The sequence below is a fragment of the Drosophila nasuta genome, chromosome X, assembly GCF_023558535.2.
Source record: "Drosophila nasuta strain 15112-1781.00 chromosome X, ASM2355853v1, whole genome shotgun sequence".
Taxonomy (NCBI): domain Eukaryota; kingdom Metazoa; phylum Arthropoda; class Insecta; order Diptera; family Drosophilidae; genus Drosophila; species Drosophila nasuta.
In genome coordinates, this window is record NC_083459.1 from 13,233,373 (window position 1) to 13,257,094 (window position 23,722).

The 23,722-nt window shown below is 36.5% G+C and overlaps 1 protein-coding gene across 3 annotated transcripts in view; it reads right to left on the minus strand.

Moving 5' to 3' along the window:
• Positions 1-6,195: 6,195 nt before the first annotated feature.
• Positions 6,196-23,722, minus strand: part of LOC132797001 (transcription factor Sp9) — a 39,209-nt gene continuing 21,682 nt past the window's right edge. For 2 of the 3 annotated variants that reach the window (XM_060808400.1, XM_060808399.1), the window contains 2 exons: positions 8,098-8,471; positions 6,196-7,936 (listed from right to left, as the gene is read on the minus strand). In XM_060808400.1, the coding sequence (XP_060664383.1) occupies positions 6,286-7,936; positions 8,098-8,471 (2,025 nt within the window). In that variant the 3' untranslated portion in view covers positions 6,196-6,285. The remainder of the gene's footprint in view (positions 7,937-8,097; positions 8,472-23,722) is intronic. The other variant, XM_060808401.1, reaches the window with a different exon arrangement.

Consider the following 23,722-nt stretch of genomic DNA (forward strand, 5'->3'; position numbering starts at 1 on the left):
TGAGGAATGCAGGCACATAATGTACATAAATCACTGCCATAAATTAGTTTGCTTTTAATTGCGATTATTATGCTGATAATAGCGCATATTTAACGCGAGATAAACATAAATAATCGTGTCAACTGCAAACAGATGCGGAAACCGAGAAAACACACTGAGAACAGAACAGAAGAGAAGAGAACAGAACAGAAGAGATGGCACAAGAGCGAAGAGAGAAGCATGACAACACACGCTGGACAGTTCAGTGACAAGCAATGCCAACAACAACAACACCAACTACAGTGAGAAGTAGATGTAGAAGAAGAGGAGACAAACAACAACAAATCACGCGCACTCATTCAGCTCAGCAGCAGTAATAACGGCAACCACACAACACACACACTGATTTAAGACACTCGAAAGCAAAGGATGAAATTTTTGTGTGTGTGCGCTGCTTTGCTTTTGCTTTTGCTTAATGAAAACAATGTGTGAACAACGGGGGTAACAAACACCCGCAGCGCCAAAGGCGGGGCAACCATTAAGAAATTTTTCAAGTGCCTTGCCGACCAATGCCGCCCCCTGCCCCCAGCTCCCTTTCCTCTCTGCTCTGTCTTTTCTCCACAACTTCGACTTCAACTTTCAGCTAAAGTGTTGACAATTTGGAGCAGCTGGTATTATGCACCATAGTTCCCAGTTCCCCTCTTCCCTGCTCCTTGTTCTCTCTCGTATGTGACAAGTCAACGCTTTGCCCTCCTCCATTTCTGGCGAAGGGCGCTCGATTGGCAGTGTCTATCGTGTATTCCATATTTACATATACTATAGCATATACCCTGTACTTCGGTTGTTACTAGCGGGTAGTCTGAAAACAAAACTTTCCACTGCAATTTTAGATTTCGTTCAAAGAAAAAGCTGAAGTCAATATTTCAACTTTTCCATTCAACATTTAAGATAATTACAATTTCATTTGTTTACTTGTCATTATAGTAAATTAATGTGCTATTAAAGATTATATTAAATTCTTATCTGATATATTCGACATCTTTCATATAAATTCCAGCTATAAATTTAATTACTTTAACTTCCCAACAAAACTCGATTTTGGTTTAGATCTCATAAACATAAAAAGTTTATTTGTAACTGGTTTCATTTATGCTATAATTTAATTATTCTATTATAATAATCCTCTCCATTGTATCAAATAATTTGGTTTATATGTATGTATATTTGATGCAATACAGATTTGTTAAGTTCCTCATATTGAATAGTAAATAAATAAATTTAAAAACACAAAATTAAACTTACTAAACACATATATGAAAATTATCTTTGATTTAAAAGTGGTATCTATTGTTTGATCAGTCTAGAATGTGATGTCGTACATCCTTCCTGGTTTAATTAAAATTTACTGCTAATGATTTTGTTAGCGCCGCCGAAGCGCCCATTTATCATCTGCCATGTCCTGTGCCATTGTCACTGTGGTGTGACTCTGCGTGCTCATACACTGAAAAAACAATGCTCCTAAGTCAAGATGGTTCTTATTATAATAATATTCTAGTATTACAACGCATTGCTTTTCTTTTTTTATTCTAAAGTAAACAACATTTGTTTGCTTATTTATTGAATTAAACAAAAGATGAAATCAAGATTTGGTTTAAACATTATTTGAATTTTGTTATTATAAGAAATCAATTCGCGAGTATTTTAATATTTTAAATTTGTGGTTTCTGTCTAAAATAGTTTTATATTTTCTATAACCATATTTTATTTTCGCAGTGATAATATTCTACAATTGGTTTTACTATTTAAAGAAGTAGTCAAAATGTAAAATAAACTTTTCTTAAGAAATTATTTATGCCCCCTTTATTAATAAACATCGAATATTGATTAAGATTCTATCGCAATTTATTTATTATACATGCAAACTTATAATATGCAAGAATTCAAATGTAATAGATTAGTTATTTAATGTTGGTTCATTATATATAGAAAGTTCTGGTTGTTGCCATGAATGACTGAACTTCAAATTCTTTCAGTGTAGATGCGCGTAGTCGTAGCACATTTTGGGTTCTAGTGTCAAGTGTGAATCCAATGTTGGAATCCAATGCCAAACGCATGCTGCTCTGAGACGTGTTGTTTTCTGTTTCTGTTTCTGTTCTGTTTCTGTTGCGTTGTTGTTTTGTTGATTTTCATTATTTTAATTTACAACTTTCGTGGCGCCTCTTTGAAATTTGACATTATGAGCGAAGTGTATAGCAAGCTAGCTACTCGAATATCCTCGAATATTCGACACTCAAAGCAGATTCGAGTTTAGTATCCCTGTTGTAAATAAAGACGATAATGACAGCAAGTGAGAATCATTTTGTCAGTTTGTAGAGTAAATTAACTTGCTGCTGCTATAGTACTTAAACATTTTATATATTGTTACGGAGTTTTCAAAGCAACTAATTAGATATGATTAGTATTCCAAAACTATTTATGTACATTCTTTTTTGTTAATTTTTTAACATTAATTAAAATAAATGTATAAAAAATCTGTGAATTTTTTCAAGATGCTTTTTTTTATTGCAAAATAAATATAAATATAGCAAAGTATCTCCTCAATAAATGCACAGAAAAAAAAAACTTGTTAAAATGATGAAAAAATCTTTAATCAAGATTATATGATGTCAAAATTGACGAAGAAGAAAATCAAGATCAAAATTCTACAAAACATTTTGATTCATTTCAAGATTATATTTTTGTTTAATGAATGGGAAAATCTCAAAATGGAACCAAGAAGGAAAAAACGTTCAGGAATGTTTAAATAAAATAAAAATATTATTTTTTCTTGTGTTTTTTTTTTGTACACTATTTATAATAACATTTACGTATGTTGCAAATATGAACTGTAGACTCAAATTTGTATCTTCTGCTGTCAAATAAATAAAGAATACAGTATATTTTAATACCAAATATATGTTAATACAAAATATGCTGCAAATATGAACTGTAGACTCAAATTTGAATCTTCTGCTGTCAAATAAATAAAGAATACAGTATATTTTAATACCAAATATATGTTAATTTCGCTTAGAAGTTAGGGAAAAGCTAAAACAAAGCAAATAGTTATATATATATGTATATAAGTATATATTTAGTTAGTAACATTTACGTGTGTTGCAAATATGAATCTTCTGATGTTAAATAAATAAAGAATACAGTATATTTTAATACCAAATATATCTTAATTTCGCTTATAAGTTGGGGAAAAGCTAAAATCAAAGCAAATATGAACTGAAGGCTCAAATTTGAATCTTCTGCCGTCACATAAATAAAAAATTCAGTATATTTTAATACCAAATATATGTTAATTTCGCTTCGAAAGCTAAAGTCAAAGTCAATAGTCACGTGAACTAAAATAAGATGGGACTAAGAAATACTCAAGAGCGTAAGTTAAATGGATACTCACGTCTCTTATAGTAATTTATGTATTTGCTGTGAAGCATTTGCTATTCATTGTCATGGAGACATTGCGATTGCTAAACATATGAACATCGTTGGCCACCTCCCTCTTTAAGTTGAATCCTCCCCCCTCCTCATCTCATAAGAAAAACGAAAATAAATGCACAGCTTAATCTACTCTTAACGCACACACACACACAAAAAGGAAAAAGGCAGAAAAAATCAAAACCAATCTGTACTCACTTCAATTTCAATCTGTTCGTTCCCTTCTTCTTCTTCTTGTTTTGGACCCTTGGACCCTTGGAAAACATCTCCCCCATGCCGTGATTGTCTGGCAACGACCCCAGCTAAATCTACGGTAATAAAATTTAAATCACCCAAAACAAGAGTCAACACACAAACACACACACACATAGATACAGAAGCCAGCGATGAGTTTTGTCGTAAATAACGTAACTGGCGAAACCAAAGCAAATAGCGTTGAGTATTCAGCATTCAGAGCGTTAAGCGTTTTTCTTCTACCCATGACATTTTTGTACGCTTACGCTTACGGTTAAGTCGTTAACGACAAGGATGGTCGGGCGGGCCGCCCACGATGACGCCCACTACGCAGTATATACCAAATATAGTATTCGGTAAATGTTAAATAAACTGTCGCTGTCTCTGCACTCCAAAAATGCCAAATGTCACCCTCTATATAAGGAGGAAATTCCCCCTTCTCGTTTTGCCTTTTGCCACCCATCACCCCACTTCCAACAATGATCCGGTCGGAAGTCCTTGCGTCCTTGTGTCCTTGCATCCCCGATGATGGTCATGATTGAGTCTAAACATATTTTACGCTTACCACCCATTTTTACCATACTTACCAGCATAATTTGGGAATTTGGGAAGATGCAGATACAGATACAATTTCCGACAATCGTCGACAAATTGATTTTTATTGGGAGGCAGGCACTAAACACAAAAAAAAAAATAATAAAAAAAAAAACAACAACAGAAATAGAAATAGAATATAATGAAATTGTGTCCTAAATAACTTCTGTTTTTTTTTTGTATTTATTTTAAATTGAAATTTATTTTTTCTTCAATTAAAACTTTTGAAATTTTGTTAAATTGTGTTAAAAAAAAAATAAAACATATGAATATAATTACATATATATATATATAAATATAATATATTTACTAAAAGATGCAAAGTGTCAGCTAAAATCGATTTGTGGTCGTTTTGTTTTAATTTTTATTTTGTTTTCTGTTTTTGAAGTAAATCCTATAAATATTTACTTAATCGTATGGAAATTAATAAAACAACAAAAATATTTAGCACTGAAAAAAAATGTATTTATCATATGGTTTATGTTTTCTTTTTGTTTTTATTATTATTATACGGATAGCAAAAATAAAACAAATAACTAGATTTATTTTACAAAATGACGCTAAGTACGCAACACTAGAGAGAGACAAATTTAAAGAGAGCGAGATAGAGAGGACTGCATAAAATACAAAGAATTGAATTGTTTCCAATTTTTTTATTTTATTTTTATGATTTATGATTTTACGATGTTCTCTAATCTGTCTAGTTAATAAGTTTGTGTGTATAGAAAGAAGTCCTCTCATCTTTTTTGTGGGTTTCCTTTCTTTGGTTGTCCCTCTGCCAGCACCCAGTTTTCTAAACATTTCTTTTTTTTAATATTAGTTTTAAGCACATCCAATTAATTTAACTTTGAATCGATCTTTGTTGATTTTTGTATTAAGCAAAGCAATTGTTTTTTTTTTGTTTTGTTTTTTTTGTAACCTTATTTAAGTTATCATCAAAATTGATTTGTTTTGCCTTCCTTTATTTGGACTAGAAATATTAATTTAATTATATATATATATATTTAATATATTTTGCGTTTTCTTCTTCTTCTTCTGCATTTGTTGAGCTTGCTTGTTAATGTTTGTTTGTCAACCAATAATAAGACTCTCATGTAATGAAATCAGATTTCGCATTTGTTTTTTGTTCGGTTTTTGTTTTTGTTTAGTTTCGCATTTTATTTTATTTTGTCATATTTCATTATTTGTATTCAGAATATAATATATGTATGTAATATTGATGTATATATATATAATAAACGTTGCTGTTTTTCTTTCTTTTCTTACTTTTTGCCAATAGATAATTCTTTTACTTATGCAATATTAAAAAAAAAATTACATCTATGTGCTAGTAAAAAAAAATTATCAAAATTATTTTACTTTTGCTTTTGCGCTAGCAAGAACAATATTTGATAGGTTCCATATTTGAGAATCATTTACGATTTAGACATAAATATCTATATGTATGTGTGTGTGTGTGTTTAGAAGTATTATTAAATATATATATATATATATATATGCGTATGTATAGACATCTAGAGACATGTTAAATACATATATACAAAAGTTATAAACTGAATTGTGACACACAAAAAAAAAAAAAAAATCTAGACAAAAAAAATTGTATTCGTCTTGCGAATTGATTTGCAAATTGATTGTTATTAATTAAGTAGCTGATAAATAGCTGATTATACATAACAACACACACATATATATACATATATATATACACGTACACACATATATATATACATATATATATGTGGTAAAGTATCTGCCAGATACTTTTCGCTCTCTCTCTCTCTGTCTAAAACCTAAGGACTCGACACGTACAATTACAATTACAATTACAATTACATACATTCAATATAGTGTAGTTGTTTTTCATTTCATTTTCATTTTCATTTGCATTTTCATTTGTTATTTTTGTTGAAGCAGCTCAAGAAGCAATTTGTGTGGCAACCAGGAACCCAATTCCGCTCAATTGGTGAACAGAAAGGGTCCCAGCGAACCTCAAACCATCGGCGGCTTGATATCGACCAGGGCGCTGTGATCGAGTCGATGATCCAGCCCTGGACTGGAGGCCGATGCGCCTGTGACCAGGTGATGATGATGGTGATGTAAATGCGTGTGTGGATGGGAATGTTGCTGCGAGAATTGCTGATGTTGCTGTTGTTGTTGTTGATGCTGTTGATGTTGCTGCTGCTGCTGTTGTTGATGTTGCTGATGTTGTTGATGTTGCTGTTGCTGTTGATGTTGCTGCTGCTGTTGCTGCTGCTGCTGCTGATGCAACATCACCGGCGAGCCGCCCGCGGCGACCATCTGGTGCGGCGTGGCCAGGTGCAGACCGCCGCCCAGCAGACTGCTGCCGCTGCCGCTGGGCGTGCTTGAGGCGCTGTGCGCGTGCAGCGAGGTTGGGGTGCCGGGATGGCTGCCACCGGCTACCGACCGATTGGAGCTAGCAGCAACGGGGCCGTTGCTTGTGCCACTGCCATTGCCATTGCCACTGGCTCCATTGCTGCTGCTGGTTGCGGAGCCACCCCCGCCGCCACCAACGGCGCCCGTCTGTTGGCCACTGGACGCGCCGCCCAGCCCGTTCGACTCACCCGACTGATTGGCGGGATCCTCGGAATCGCTGCACGACTCCGAGGAGCCCTTCTTAATGCCACCGATGCCATTCGGGGCGGTGCCGTTGTGGGTCTTCACGTGCTTGGCCAGATGGTCGCTGCGCATAAAGCGCTTGTTGCACACGGGGCAAGCAAAGCGCTTCTCGCCGGTGTGCGTCCGCAGATGCCGCTGCAGCTCGTCGGAGCGCGTGAAACGCTTGCCGCAGAACAGCCAGTTGCACACAAAGGGACGCTCGCCGGTGTGCCAGCGCAGATGCGCCTTCAGATGCGACGTCTTCCCGTACACCTTGCCACAGCCCGGAATGTGGCACGAATGGATGTTCTTCTTCCGCAAATGCACCCCAGCCGGACCCAAACGCTCCGCCTCCTGACAGTTCGGGCAATCGCATGTGGCACGTCCCGCATAGCGACGCTGCGATCTCGGCGATGGCGTCGATGGCGACGATGTTTGTGGCGAGGCAGCGCTCGCTGCTGCCGCCGATGGCGAGCTGTGTGGCAACGAGAAGCCACCCACGCCCACCCCGACGCCCACGCCCTGACCCGGCAGCATGCTCTTGTAGGTGTCCTGCAGCAGATGCTGACCGGAGCCCAGCAGGTGGGCGGTATTCGAGAGCGAATGCGACAGCGCCGAACTGTAATCGCTGCCAGCAGCAGCGGCATTCGCATAGTTCGCCATCGTCGAGTGCATCCCTGCGGCCTGAACCGCTGCGCTTCCCATGTCCAACCAGCTGCCGGCAGCCGCAGCGCTGTGCATGTCCCACCATCCGTTGACGGAGTTAACGCTGGCCGCCTCCGCGGCTTTGTGCGAGACGGCATTGAAGGGCCAATCGTAGGGATGGCGTGAGTACACCGATCCAAAGGGGGCGCCCTCCACCTTCCCGAGGAGACCTTGGTGCATGTGATGATTGTCGGCCACCATGCTGGCGGTGGAGGTTGCGGTGTTGGGAAAATACAGATCGCTGCCGTAGGCGCTGGCTGCCGGTGAGCTGCCGACGGCGGCGCACGACGAGGCCAGAGGTCGACTGTAAGGATAGATACTGAAATTACTCGCAAGTTGTATAGGGCGAACTGCATGAGGGATGGGGGGGGTGGAGCGTACATGACGCTTTCGTTTCTTTTGTCGGCAACGCACAGTGGTGCACATCGCAATGCCATGTGCTCAATGTGCACCACTGTGCGACGCCGTCGCGCTGCTTACCTAGCTGTGATGTTCACCATCGTGCTGTTGCTGCTCGCACTCGATAAGATGCTGCTGCTGCGTGTCCCTGCCTGCCCGGTGTCTCCTCCTCCGCTGCCGCTGGAACTTGAGGAGCTGGCTGCTGAAATGGCGCATGGTGAGTGCTGGCCAACGCTGCTGCTTCCACTGCCGCTGGCCGCACTGCCTCCGCCTCCACCTCCGCCTCCACCGGATGTGCCACTGTTGCCCGCTGCTGGCGAGTTGGGACTCTTCTTCCACGGATGGAATCCTTTGCCCACAGCCGCGTCCGCGAGCGGCGGCGGCGATTTGTTCGACAGCTTATTGCACTGGGCGGCCAGCATGGCCAGCGGAGTGCCGCGCAGACTGGGATGATCCTGCAAAGAAGCAAATTGTTTCATCAGTTACGGGTTGAAGTGAAGAAGTCATCTGAGGATTCACATCTGTGGAGTGCCTTGATTTCAATACAAAGTTCACTCTAAATAAAGTGAACATACAAAATACAAATGGATCATCTTGTTTCGCCTAGAGAAGTACCAAAGCTAATATAAGCTTTCTTCAAATGTGTAATTTCAATTTGACCCTAAATTTTAGGAATTCAGGCGTAGAGTGAAAGTTGGCTCCATAAATGTTACTAAAAGTTAACTTAACAACTGATATAGCAGCTGCCTATTTTGAATAAATACAAAACAATGTGGTATCTTATTTATGAAATATACCGAATTAATATACCAAAAAAATACTACACATTTATACCAAAGGCTTTTTTGCTACATCAACATAATCGTATACTCAAAACATTCTGTATTGTACAAAATACCAAATTAATATACCAAAAAAATACTGAAATATACCGAAGTTTTTTTTCCTAAATCGATATATTCTTACATTGGAAACATTTCATAGAGAACAAAATACCAAGTTAATATACCAAAAAAATACTAACATAAACCTAAGGTTTTTTTTCCCCCCTTAAATCGATATACTCTTAGATACAACACATTCCATAGACTGAAAAATACTGAATTAATATAGTGCAAAAATACAAAAATATACCGAATACAAATTAATATACCAAAAAATACTAAAATAAACCTGAGGGTTTTTTTTCCCCTTAAATCGATATACTCTTATATACAACACATTCCATAGACTAAAAAAATACTGAATTAATATAGTGCAAAAATACTAAAATATACCGAAGGCTGTTTACTCTTACATTTAAAACATTCTATACTACAAAGTACAAAATATATTTTAGATTGTCAACCAAAATGATTATTATCCTATTATTTATAATTACAAAATTCTGCAACTAACTCGATTAATTATATGGTATGCTTGATTCATTTAGTTAGTTTTCATCTAAGAAAACTACATATTCAAATCGTTCAACATATTAATTGCTTCAATTTTTTCCAATAGAAAAATGTTCAATTTTATTTTACTATACTTAATCTTTACACTAAATTGTTTTGTGTATCTATGTTATAATTTTAATTCGAGGTGTTCATAATAACAGTGTAATTACATGACAGCTTGTCAAAGAAAAAAGTGAAACAATTAAGTTGATTGGAAATTTTAATCATTTGCAACAAATGAACATCGATTATAAGTTTATCTTTAAAGTGTTCTGTTTTTTTTTATGGATTTCAGATTTCATTTAGCTAGAATTTCTATAAATTCTTTCACTGCACTTGGACTTGTTCAAGTGCGATTATTTTGCATAATTAAGCAGAGCACCTTTTGCACAGATTTTCAAATTATTTAAATACAAATTCGTTATGCTCAATTTCGCTTCCTGTTGGCTGTTGGCTGTTGGCCACACCGACATCAACAGATTTCTACTCGAAATGCCGCCGACCCACAAAATTAATTCGCTACGTAAATCAAATACAAATTGCGCTTTTTATGTTAAATGCGACGCATTTTTACGGTCTATTTTCTTGTCTTCTTTATGCAGCAAAACACAAAAATACGGCTACGTGGCAACTGTGAGACAGCACAGTAAATACAGTGAACACCCGATGAAGTGAACTTTCTCTAGAGAAAAAGGAAAAATATTCAGTATATATTATATACTGATATACTGAAACATTTTTAGCTATACTTTTATATAGTATATTTTTTTACCAAAGTATGCAAAAAAGGGAAGCAAGAGTATATTTTTTTTCGACAGTATTTTAAAAAAGGAAAAATATTCAGTATATATTACATACTGATATACTGAAACATTTTTAGCTATACTTTTATACTATATATTTGAACTTATATGAAGTGAACTTTCTCTAGAGACAAAGGAAAAATATTCAGTATATAGTATATACTGATATACTAAAACATTTTAGCTGTACTTTTACACTATATATTTGAACTTATATAAAGTGAACTTTCTCTAGAGACAAAGGAAAAATATTCAGTATATATTATATACTGATATACTGAAACATTGTTAGTTATACTTTTATATATTCTTTTACAAAATTATGGAAAGAAGGTTGCAAAAGCATATTTTATTTTTCGACAGTATTTTAATATACTATACATATATAATAATTAGGGAATAATGCTTTATACTGTCCGTTAAATTACATTAAAATACTAAAAAAGACTGACATAATAATAACACGTAAATCGTAGATCGTAAGAAAAGTATTAAATGAATCGAAATCAAAGAATCTAGATAAATTCACTTCCTGAACAGTTGCAGTTGAAACAAATTCACCAATTATCTTCAGTGCTGTGAATCTCAAGATTTCTCGTGTCCTTTTCATTGTACATCTGTTTTGTTGAGATATTCAACTTAATCAATTTCCATCTGTTTATTATGACATGATTGACGACGGTCGAAGCGGAACTTTGGGCAATAATTGCCAAGATTACCAAATCCCATTTGCTGGCTGTCGTTGATCCTTTTGCTAATTCCCATCAAACATATTGCTGCGACAGCTCAACAACATTCGTTTGACGCACCCCAAAAAAATACAGCAACAACAACAGTAATGAAAAAAGAAAAGATTGTCAACAAAAGCAACAAAACATCGTGAAGAAGAGGAAGAGCTGCAACCGTAAATCGTAAATCGAGAGAGGTAAAAGTCGACTTGGCCACTTTTTGCTTTTGTTTTTTGTTTGTGTGTGTGTGTGTGTGTGTGTGTGTGAGTGTGTGTTGACCGCCCAGTAGTCAAGTGGCTGTCTGGCTGTCGAGCAGAATTAAGTTAATAGTTTCTGTGCAACGATTTACAGTTGTTGCCTAGTTGGCTTTACCGTTGTGCCTAGTCTTTAAAAGGAGAGCGAAAAGCAGGCAGGAGGAAAAGCAGAAGGAGGAGCAGTAGCTAAGAAGGAGGTATAGCCAATGTTGACAACCAGCAATCAGCCGAAAGCCGAAAGCCGAATATCGAGGTCGCGGAAGCTGCTATTTGTCGGATAATTTCTCGGGGGTCGCCCTACTACTGTTGTTGTTGCTGTTGTTGTTGCTGCTGCTGCCCACCAAACCAAAAACAGTTCAACTTAACGGCCAAGCTGCATTTCCGCATTCGCTCAGTCATGATTGCAGAGGACGCTGTGTGTGTTGGGTGTGCGCTGCTGATTGGGCGGATAGACATTCGGATAATCGGATAATCGGATAGCTGGTTGCTGTGACTGTTTTGTGCGCCCAGCTTCAGCCCCATAGCCAAGACTCGAACCCCAAAGACAGTGTCTGGCATTGTGGCGTGCAATACTCGTATGGTAGACAGGTGCCACTGTGCCCCGCTAGCAGTGTAATGACATTGCAGCCTCACACACACACACACACACACACACACACACACACACATACTGAGAGGGATGAGCCTGTCTTTGGCTCAGATCAGTCTCAATCGCTGCTGTCTTCGTCTTCAGCTCGTGCAATGAAGGCCACCGTTTCACCGAAAATTCGATAGCCGAGCCAAACGAAGCCAAAGATCAACTCGCACCACATAATACATAATTGGAGCAATTTCAACGTCGTGCAACTGCGCCTCTTAAATGTGTATGTGTGTGTGTGTGTGTGTGTGTGCTTAGGTGTGCAGCATGAAAGTTATGGAAAACCAGTAAGGATGCTTTGGCATTGAATGATCGACCAGCAGATACCACTTGATCATCTATAAAAATGTTCAAATTAATATAGATATGATTGATCTCATTTATATTCCTAATTTTCGTCTTGATTTACGTTATGATAATATAAAATAATATAAAATATACCATATGTAACACAATAATATAAAATAATATGTAAGATAATATATGTAAAAAAATAATATTGTACTATATAATATTTGTATGGTTTTCAATATCAATTAAAATTATGAAAAATAATTATGTTTGAATTTGTTTTTTGTTTACTTCTTACTTATTATTAAATTTCATAGAAAAGAAATAATGTTTGAACCTTAAAAATGATTGAAATTGAAAAATGAATGAAATAGAATAAAACTTAGAATTCCACTCGCATTAAACATTATTCCTAATACGATATAATAAACATTTACATAAGCCATATATTTTTTAATATATAACAATGGAAAGCAGTAATATTGCAACAAGAATTTTAAAAATTAGTAAAAAAAAAACAAAAACATTTAATTAAAATAATTAATTAACTTTTCAACTGACACCCGATTGATTTAATGCGATTTAATGAATTCCACTTTAAGTTAAACCCACGAAAAGATCATAAAATTGTTGAATTCGTAATGCATTTAAAGTGATCATAGAATTGCATCATATCGTAAATCAAGCATTTGAATTTATTTTCCAAAAGAATTTGCATAAAATGGGTGCAACACGGAATGGCAAACATAAAAAGAGAGAGAGGGAGAGAGAGAGAGAGAGATAGAAACCATGATACCCACTTGCCAGCATGCAATGTTTACAGAGCAGGCTAGTTAGTCAGTCAGTCAGTCAGTCAGTCAGTCAGTCGTTCAGTTAGTCAGTCAATCAATCAAGTCATTGAAAATTAAAGTGTACGTTTGATTTGATTAATCGTTGAGCGCGCGGGAAAACAAAATAATAACAAAACGCCAGTAATAATAATAATAACTTTTATTTCAATATCAATATACGCCTCTAATCTCGCATAACGTGAGCTATGCTTAGCTTTTCTGCCCCACAGGGGGCGCCACTGAGGCGCCATCGAGTCGACCTAACGCCATCCGAATTGACCAAATTAGCGAAGCGCGTCGCTGTCGCTGTCCAACTGCAACTGCAACATCGGAAAAGAACAAGAGAACACACAGAGGGGGAAAACAAAAAAAAAAACAGAAAAGAGAAGCCTAATCCCAAAACCGAAGCGAAGCGAGGTGAATTGAAAAGAGGACGACAGACAACAACAACACACACATGAATAATGAATTGTTTTCCAAAATTTATGTTATTGGCATTAAACAATGAGAGCCAGAAGAGAGTTCTGAAACTGTGTCCAGTTCTCGCTCCCACTTCAAAGGGCAACGCTTCGGGCCACATCGAATTTAGATTTTTTATGTTTTTATGGTTATTGCCGACACGCTGCCTCTGCCTCAGTCGCAGTCGCTGCCTCAGTCAGCGTTTCGCTGCACTTTGTTGCACTCGTTACTCTGCAGTTGGTCTCCCCCCTCTCGCTCTCGCTCTCTCTCACGCTGTCTGTCCGTCCGTCCGTCCGTCCGTCCGTCTGCCTGTCTTTCTTTTGTTCTCCCACTCACACGACCGAGTGCGGAGCTCTTAAGCGCCAACACCTGCTGTGAAAATTATGACACCGCCTCCGATTGATACGCGCAACTTGTTGTCGGCTATCGCACAAAAGGTGCTGAACCTGCAGCGCCGTCGTTGATAGCGCCCGCTGTGACTCTCAGTCTTCCGACCTGCCTGTTGCTGTTGCTCTTACTGTTGTTGCTCCCTCAGCTAGACACAGTAATTTGCTGCCGCCACCGCCACCGCCACCGCCAACGTCACCGCCATCGCCACCTGCTGTGCTAACCGAATTTGTTTAACTCGCGCCTTGCTCTGATTGGCTTCCAAATGACAATAAACTGCCTTTCATTAGCCAAATGCATTTTCCCCCCCACCTACGTTTTCCTCTTTGATATTCCGCACAACAAAACACTCGTAATTATGTTTGAAAATACTCCAAAATTTTAGTTTTCCACTAGAATTTTAAGCACTAATTAAGAAAATTGGAAACAAAAAACTAGGCGACACTCTAAAGTTTGAGCACGCTTTTTGAATTCATGTTTTAAGCTCTTTAAATATAACCTACTCTGTGTTTAAATTGATAGCTAAGAAGTTAAACAACATTTAAATATAATAAATTATACATTTAAGTCAATCGTAAACAGTTGATAAAAGAATATAATTTGGAATTACAAATTGACTGATAATTCAAAATATAATATTACAAATAATTCACACACATATAATAACAAGTAAGAAAACTACAATCAACCGCTAGCCATTTTGAATAAAGGCAAAACTGTTGCGGTATTATTCTAAAAATATACCAATTAAATATACTGAAAAATACCAAAATCTAAGTTTGGTATTTCGATATACTATTACCCTCAAAATATACAACAGGTATTATGCTAAAAATATACCAATTATATATACTGAAAAATACCACAATCTAAGTTTGGTATATCGATATACTATTACCCTCAAAATATACAACACGTATTATTCTAAAAATATACCAATTATATACTGAAAAATACCAAAATCTAAGTTTGGTATACCGATATACTATTACCTTCAAAATATACAAAAGCTAAAAATATACCAATTATATATACTGAAAAATACCAAAATCTAAGTTTGGTATATCGATATACTATTACCTTCAAAATATACAACAGGTATTATTCAGAAAATATACCAATTAAATATACTGAAAAATACCAAAATCTAAGTTTGGTATATCGATATACTATTACCTTCAAAATATACAAAAGCTAAAAATATACCAATTATATATACTGAAAAATACCAAAATCTAAGTTTGGTATATCGATATACTATTACCTTCAAAATATACAACAGGTATTATTCAGAAAATATACCAATTAAATATACTGAAAATACCAAAATCTAAGTTTGGTATATCGATATACTATTACCTTCAAAATATACAACAGGTATTATGCTAAAAATATACCAATTAATTATGGTGAAAAATACCAAAAGCTAGGTTTGGTATATCGATATACTAATACCTTCAAAATATACAACAGGTATTATTCTAAAAATATACCAATTAAATATACTGAAAAATACCAAAATCTAAGTTTGGTATATCGATATACTATTACCTTCAAAATATACAACAGGTATTGTGATAAAAATATACCAATTTTATATACTGAAAAAATACCAAAATCTAAGTTTTGTATATGGATATACTATTACCTTCAAAATATACAACAGGTATTATTCAGAAAATATACCGAATGAATGTACTAAGAAATATCGAAGTCTATAATTGGTATATTATCACATCACAAATATACATGAAAGGCATAACATCCAAGAAAAATATACTGAATCAACATAATACAAAAATACTAAAATACTATTACATTCAAAATTTACCATTTAGAACAAAATATGTCAGATTGCCAGCCCAAGCAGCCAACCGAATGGTTATATCGCCTAGGTATTTGTCATTGATCGAGAATATAAATGTATAATTTATGGGATATGCATCCTTCTGCTTGTTACATACAACGTTGAAATATTCTTCAACGCTATAAAAATCGAATATACTAATATGAAAGATATTTGATAGCTAAGTTCACCGACGGCTGCACTTGAATTTGCTTGTAGAATGGATTCAAAAGGTTAAATCATGTTGACACAATTCTCTGTGTTGTTGCAAAAGATTGCAGAGTGGCAAAACATGTCTAGGAAATTGGAAAAACTAATTGAGAATTAACAAATGCAATTGTTGCTTACATGTGTGTGTGTGTGTGGATGGGATAAATGTTTCGGTTGCAACTCGCAAAACTAGTCTGAAAATAAATGATTTACGGCAATCATTTATTTTTATGGCACTTTTCTGTTTTGAATTAAGCGTTTTCAATTGAATCAATCGAATGGTTTACTCGAAAGCGCACACATTAGTTGAAATGATTCTTCAACGCGTATCTAGAACATGTATCTTGTATCTTGTATCCATGTGTGTAAAAGTTGGGGTAGTAAAAACGCCAAACTTTGTGGCACAGTGTAACAAACACTCAAAGGCAATCAAAGTAAAGCCAAAACTCTTTTCAACTCTCAACTAGCGCACAAATTTTGTTGGTTAGTTTGGTGGCAACATAAAAAAGTAAAAAAAAAGTTAACTGCAGTCAGGCTGCAGATCGTAACGGCGCCAATGTACACATATAAAAGCGAAGAAGAGGCAGTAAAAAGTTAAACTGGAGGCAACTGCAATTGGCAATTGGCAATGGCAAAACTTGCAGAGTTCCCAGCTCCCAGCTCCGAGCTCCGGATTCACAACCAGCCACAACCAAAACAGGGTCTGCTGGTTGGCTACCCAAATACGCGACCCGCCACACAGATGAGCCAAAAAACCAAAAAAAAAAAAAAAAAAAAATACAGAAACTAAATGGTGTGGTGTAGAAATTGTGGTGCTGTGGAGCCAAGTCGAGTCAAGCCAAGCCGAGAGTTTCATAGGCAATTAAAAAGTTCATTTTTATTTCAGCAGTCAGGCAGGCAGAGAGAGGGAGTGTGAGAGAGAGGGGGGAGATGGCAACGGCGACGGAGGCCTGCCAGCTAACCAGAAGCCAAAACATTGCCATCCTCTAGCCCAAGGCAATTTTTGAAGGACTCTCTCTCTCTCTCTCTGTGTGTTGACTGGGAAGGCTGAGGCTGAGGCAGAGACTGAGGCTTAGGCCGAGTCATTGCCATTAGCATGTAAAGTGTAAACTAATGGCTTTGATTTTGGCTGCTTGCTGGCTGCTCAACAGCGTGGGAACTGCTGACTAACTCTGCTGACGATGGTGCAAAGGCAAAAGCCACGGCCAAAAGCAAAGGCAAAGGCGATGGCAAAGATGGGAATGGAAATGGGAATGGCAAAGGGAACAAGCGAGCTGCTAGCGAAGGGTCAATGTGGAGCACGGTTCAACTGGTATCTAAGAAGTTTAATAACATAAAAAAAAACGAATCGCACACAGAAGTTGGCTAAATCAGCGACTTCTATACTATATACTATAATGTGCTGCTCCTCAGACAAAGTTAAAGTTTGAAAACTGAAGCCCAGCATCCGTGCGAAAGGGTTTTGTTGTCTGCTCCGTCTTTGTCTCAGCGTGGTCCAGAGTTCCTTGAAACTGGTCCTGTTCGTTGTTGGCTTCTTCTCGATTGCCTGGATGCTCTCTTATAAGTAAGCCATACACGAAAACTCATTAACAATGACGCAGCCGCTGCAAACGGGCCTCGAAAAAATAACAATAACAACAGCAACAAAAATTAATGGAGTTTCATCATAATTTTATTTCTGTTTTTTTGTAGTTTGTGTTTTTTTTTTCTCTGTTTTATCTGCGAGGCAAAAGCGAGCCTGTTTATTGTTGCTGGCGTTGCTGTTGTTGCTTTTTTTTATTATTTATTATTTTTGCGAAATCTTAAAAAGCGGAATCGACTCAAGTCTCAAGTCTCGAGTCTCTGAAGTCAAGTCTGCGCCAGAGATAATTACGGCTCCAGCTTGGGCCCCCAATATATAGTATGCAACACACACACACACACATACACACACACATGTACACACACAGACAGACAGACATATGCGTGGCCACCGTTTTGTAGCCATAACCCAAATTGATGAAGTGCATTAAGGTGTCTTAAATGTGCGGCAACAGCCCAAAGTCGACTCTCCAAAGCCGATCCCGATCAAAACCAAACCGAGCCGAATAAGAACGCTCTACTCAAGCTTGATCGATTATGAAATACCCTGTAAAGCAGTCCAAATGACTGATGAAGCTCTAAAAGCTCTAGGTATGAAATCTGACTTAAAAAAATGTACTTTAATTGAAAGGAAATATCGAAAATGATATCAAATATTTTTCAATGTTTATTACTTTATCTACTTTTAAATATAAAATATCTATATTTTTGTTTTAGAATTTACACAATTAAAAATTCTGAACCAAAATATTCCTTAACGTTTATTAAAAAAAAAGTGATTTCAGTCTTTGTAGGTAAACATTTATATTACTTTTATAACATTAATGATATTGCGTTATATTATATATATACATGTAACAAAAACTAGTTTAATTTTATAATGGATTACTATTTATTTTAAAAATACGACAAATATCAATAGTTAACTTTAAGGCTAATAAACATCTGGCAACATTTTATTAAATTTTCATAAATATTTCTATTGAACTTGAAGCGAAACGACTCTATACATGAAGTCTGCTCAATGTTTACAGGGTATAACAAGTGTAATATACGTTTTTAATTTACGAAATGCTTTAATTTTATGTTTATGCCTCGACAGCAGCAACAGCAACAGCAACAGACTCGAGTAGTTGGCTCACTTTACTGTTCATTAGTTGGTCGCCTTTGATGGGATTCCATTTGAACGCGCAGTTCATCACTGCCATGTGGAGTAGATAGAAAGAGGAGTATCGTTACTCGTTACTCGTTACTTCTTCCTTCTTCCTTCCACTTGTTCGAGTGCAGGACACATGAGTACTAGAAAGAAGGGAGCTTTCAACCCCACACGCCCACTTGGTCTAAAATGTCATGATTAACTGACCGCTCATTAAGACCACATGACAGTTTTTCTCTTCCCCCATAATGGCAAAAGCATAGCGCCTTCTAGCGCTCTCTCTCTCCCCCTCTCTCTTTCTCTCCCCCTTTCTCAACTTCGATCAACCCTCAATGGGATCACATTTAATTTGTCTCATATTGCAATTAATTTGAACTCTAACTCCACTCTTGCCACTTGGCTTGGATGGGAGACTAAAAGAGTGTTTGGAGTACTGTCTGCAATTAATTGGGGTTGATTATAATGGTTATCAATTATGTATCAAGTGCAGCAATCTTCGAGATATGGCAAAGGCAACGAAAAGATACAAATCCATTGCATTTTTCATATTGCAAATGATCCGATTTTATACCCATTAAACACGCGCTAAATTGGTATTACCTGATGTATGTACTTCAATGTATTTAACGCGATATTTCCTGACTTTTTCAACATGTGCACACTATAAAATAAGCATACTTGATGTATTAAAAACATCTTGTTGTTGTCTGCAAATACTTGTAGCCATTTAATTAGAAGTGTCATTAACATAGATTGACATCTAGTTTTATCATGAATAGTTTATGACTTACAAGTGTCTGATACACGGGGAACTTATCACTAAATGTTTTCTGATAAGTACTTTACTAATTGTTAGACTTTATTAGATTAGTGATTTAGTTTTTTAGTTTCTGCCATACTTCGAAATGTATAACAAGCATAAATAAGTATGAAAGCGGAAAAAAACAACTCAGTGCGGTATTATTCTTAAAATATACCAAAATAAGTATCTTTTTGGTATAAAGATAAGGTACTACGTTCAAAATATACCACAGACTGCAAAATATACCAAATTGTGAATTGAAGCAATTAAGATTCGATTACTTTAGACGTTTTTTTACACACTAAAGCATTTCTTAAATAGCTTCAACAACTTTTATCCGAATCATAAAAGTTAAATAATTTGGGATTTCAATCGAGCTTCCTTTTCGTCAGTATATCATCAAATAACAAATTTTATAATAGAAAACTTCGTTTGATTAAGTTTATTATATTATAAACTATCGAAATTTGATAAAATATCATAAAGCGTGAGCTTGCTCAATCGACAGATGTGTTTGGCTTGTTCTGCAAACAAGTTTCTTAGAAAACCAGCAAAGGAGCTTCATATATAATATAATATGTATGTGTGGTGATCTTAGTCCTGGGTTCGCTCTACCATAGAGTGGATGTGATAATTGCCCTCTACTTAGACTGGTATTGGACGCTTTCTTTTTTTTCTTAGTCGTTTTTGTGGTTCGTTAGTCTGCGTGTTAAGCAGCAATCCAAGTTTTTCCAAAACGTGCCACAAAATTAGAAAATTATTGCTAAACTATTTTCAACTTGACGTGTCCGAGATATAAAGTTTAACAAGAAGAATCATATTTTGTATAACAATTTGTGAGTTTGTAAAAAGGTTGCGCAGCATTATTTGTTAATCTTAGAGGAGATATTTTTTATTGAAATGCATTATAAAAAAAACGACAGAATTTATTTAAATTTTGTTATCATACTTTACTTATATATAAAGATCGATATACTTTGTATTTAAAAAGATATTAAATAGAATAACTTGACGTTGATTCATGAAAATATTTGAAAAAGTGGTTGATGATTTTGGTATGTGTTCTGTGGCACATTCAATTAATAAAGTTCTAATAAATTAGGAAAAAATACTTCTTACTTCTTTCTTTTAGGAAGCAGTTCTATGGACTGAGTCATGAGTCATCAGTCCTCAGTCAGAACAAAGAATTTTATAACATAAATTGAGCAGATGAGCTGCTTTTAGTAATAAATTTTGATGAAATCAATTAATTGAGGAAAGCATAAGAGGCAGAACTAATGAAATCATTTAACCAACAAACATGAGTAAGTAAAAAAAGCGAGTCAAAGAATTTCACAAATTTTGACCTTTTTACATGTATTTTATTTACATTTGAAAACTCTTCATACTATATGTTATAAATTTCGCACTTTGATTAATTAATCAAAATAGTTTATTAATAGCCACAATTTGTAGATTCCTGGCAGAAATTGATAGGTGAAACTCAAATGTCTACAAATGTTTGGCAATCTCCACATACGATGTTTGTATTAATATCTTCAGTACATTACAATAGTGAAAGTTGAAATATTACAAGCAGCAAGTTAAATACACAATATCGAAAGCCATCAAATAAATTGAAAATACATAAGTTAAAATAGAGAGAGTGCTTGACTTGGAGATACCTCTTAAACACTTTACGACAGCTTTGAGTGCACGGATCAAAATTAACATTTTTGAAATTTTTCAGTTGAAAGCGTAATTTTAACAAATATTTACACGACCAGATAGAATCTTTAGCTCATTTTGCTTAAAAAATGAACAAATTTAAACGTCGCCGCAAGCAGTCGATGCTCATGTCGATGGGCAGGCGATCATGATCTTGACGACTTCGACTGCGACTGAAACTGAAGCGAGGACTTCAACTGCAACATTGAGATGAAGAGAGAGAGTGGGAGAGAGAGAGAGAGGGAGAGAGAAAGAGAGAGACTGTTGCTCAAACTGTGACGGGGAACTCAACGCTAGGTCGTGTGTTGAAACCAAAAAAAAAATAAATAAATAAAAAATTGAGATCTGGCAGAGAGAAACTCTTAGATTACTCGACAAGTTAGTCAAGTCAGCTTAAATAACTCACATGATCAGTCACTCACTCATTGACGCTATATGCAACATGAGTAAGTGTGAAGTGTAGGTGACTGTGTATGTGTGTGTGTGTATGTGTGTGTGTGTGTGCAACGTGTGTCTTCATTAGTCGAATAATGGGTCTGATCGCTGATATTTATGATGAAGCCATTGATTACATTTGTTATCGGCTGGCTTAAGATAAAGTGAAGACAATAAATAATTATTTATGCTAATGTTGTACAGAAGTGTTTATAAACATGCGAGATTAAACAGATTTGAGGTGATAAATGCATGACTTTTATCAATACAGCCATAACTCACTTAGCCGCCGCACATATCATTTAACGGCCAAACTGTATTGCGTGCATAATTGCAGTTGGGGTTGAATTCTTCTCAGCATTGATATCACAGTAAAGTTACTTAACTGCACTTCATGTTTTTTTTTTGCACTTAGCGGTCTATTCATATTTGTAATATCGTAATTGTGGCCCTTAAGTGAGATGGCACTTTAAAAGCATATTATACAGCCCAACTATGCTGACAATGTTTTTCACTTAACAACTTGTAACACTTTTGGGATTACAGTTGTGGCCGTTAAGTGAGATTATAGTAGAATACTACAGCCGAGAACATGCAGCACCATTCATCGTTTGGCAAATAATGATTTCCTTTGATGAGGATCCTCCTAAATGCCTAAATGCATGACTTTTTATCAATACAGCCATAACTTTCTTAGCAGCCGCGCATATCATTTAACGGCCAAACTGTATTGCGTGCATAATTGCAGTTGGCGTTGAATTCTATCACAGTAAAGTTACTATCACAGTAAAGTTACTTAACTGCACTTCATGTTTTTTTTTTGCACTTAGCGGTCTATTCATATTTGTAGTATCGTAATTGTGGCCCTTAAGTGAGATGGCACTTTAAAAGCATATTATACAGCCCAACTATGCTGACAATGTTTTTCACTTAACAACTTGTAACACTTTTGGGATTACAGTTGTGGCCGTTAAGTGAGATTATAGTAGAATACTACAGCCGAGAACATGCAGCACCATTCATCGTTTGGCAAATAATGATTTCCTTTGATGAGGATCTTCCTAAATGCCGCTAAATGATTCAAATGGCGCAGCAGGAGATTTGGTCAAAGTTCAAGAATGAAAACACCGCTGCTGCTGATCACGATGACGATGGCGAGAGGGTCTCTTGCTGCTGAAATTAATGAAAAAGTGAAAAGAAGAAAATGCGGCAGAAAGAGAGACTGCCAAATGGCAGCGCGCATTTCATTTGATGGATGACATGGGATCAAATCCCGACGAAGGGAAGCAACGGGGATGTTGTCAAGGGAAATTAGGAAGAAGGCAAAAGCAAAAGCAAAAGCAGAAGCAGAAGCAGGCAAGTAAAAACTGGAAACTGAAAACTGAAAAGTGGCAGGCAGAAAGGCAGCCGAGTTTTAGGTGAGTTTAATGTTTACCCCATGTTGATCCGCATCAGCCAAATGTGCAATTTTGTAACAAATTAGCGAGCTATCACAAATACAAATACAAAATGGAGAGGCTCTTTTGTTGTTGTCCGCTCCGGATCAGGTAAACCCCGATTCGAGCCGATCTGAGTCCGGGGTTAAACACAAAACACTAACAACTAACAATCACAGCAGTCGCGAGAGTGGACGACCACAAGATACCCTGCATGGCAGCCATTGTCCTTTTAACAGGCAGCTAACAAAAGAGGGGAGAGAATACACAGCTAATTCTCTCACTCACTGCTATTTCAATGCAAATCCTCAAGCACTGTGTGGAATAGCGCCTGTTAAACAAACACACAGAGAAAGAAGAAGAATGCACACATTGTGCACTTAACCAAAACATTGCTCTAAATCCTCGCTCTAATGCCCATTTTAGCGAGTGCAAGTGCAAAGCCCAAAACAATGCTCATTGTGCTCGTCTGGCTGACAAAGTTTTGTTTTTGTTGTTTTTTAAACAAACAACAACAGCACTTGATTCCGAAAAGTACTTGGAAATTGTTGTCCGTCCGTCCGTCCGTCCGTCCGTCTGTCCGTCCGTCCGTGTGGTGCCATTGAGTGTTATCAGTAAGTAAAGCGCAGCAAAAGTGTTCAATTTGCAAAAAAGGTAAAAACTTTACCTTTTATATGAGTAGTACTTTTATTGCTGTCGACGCGA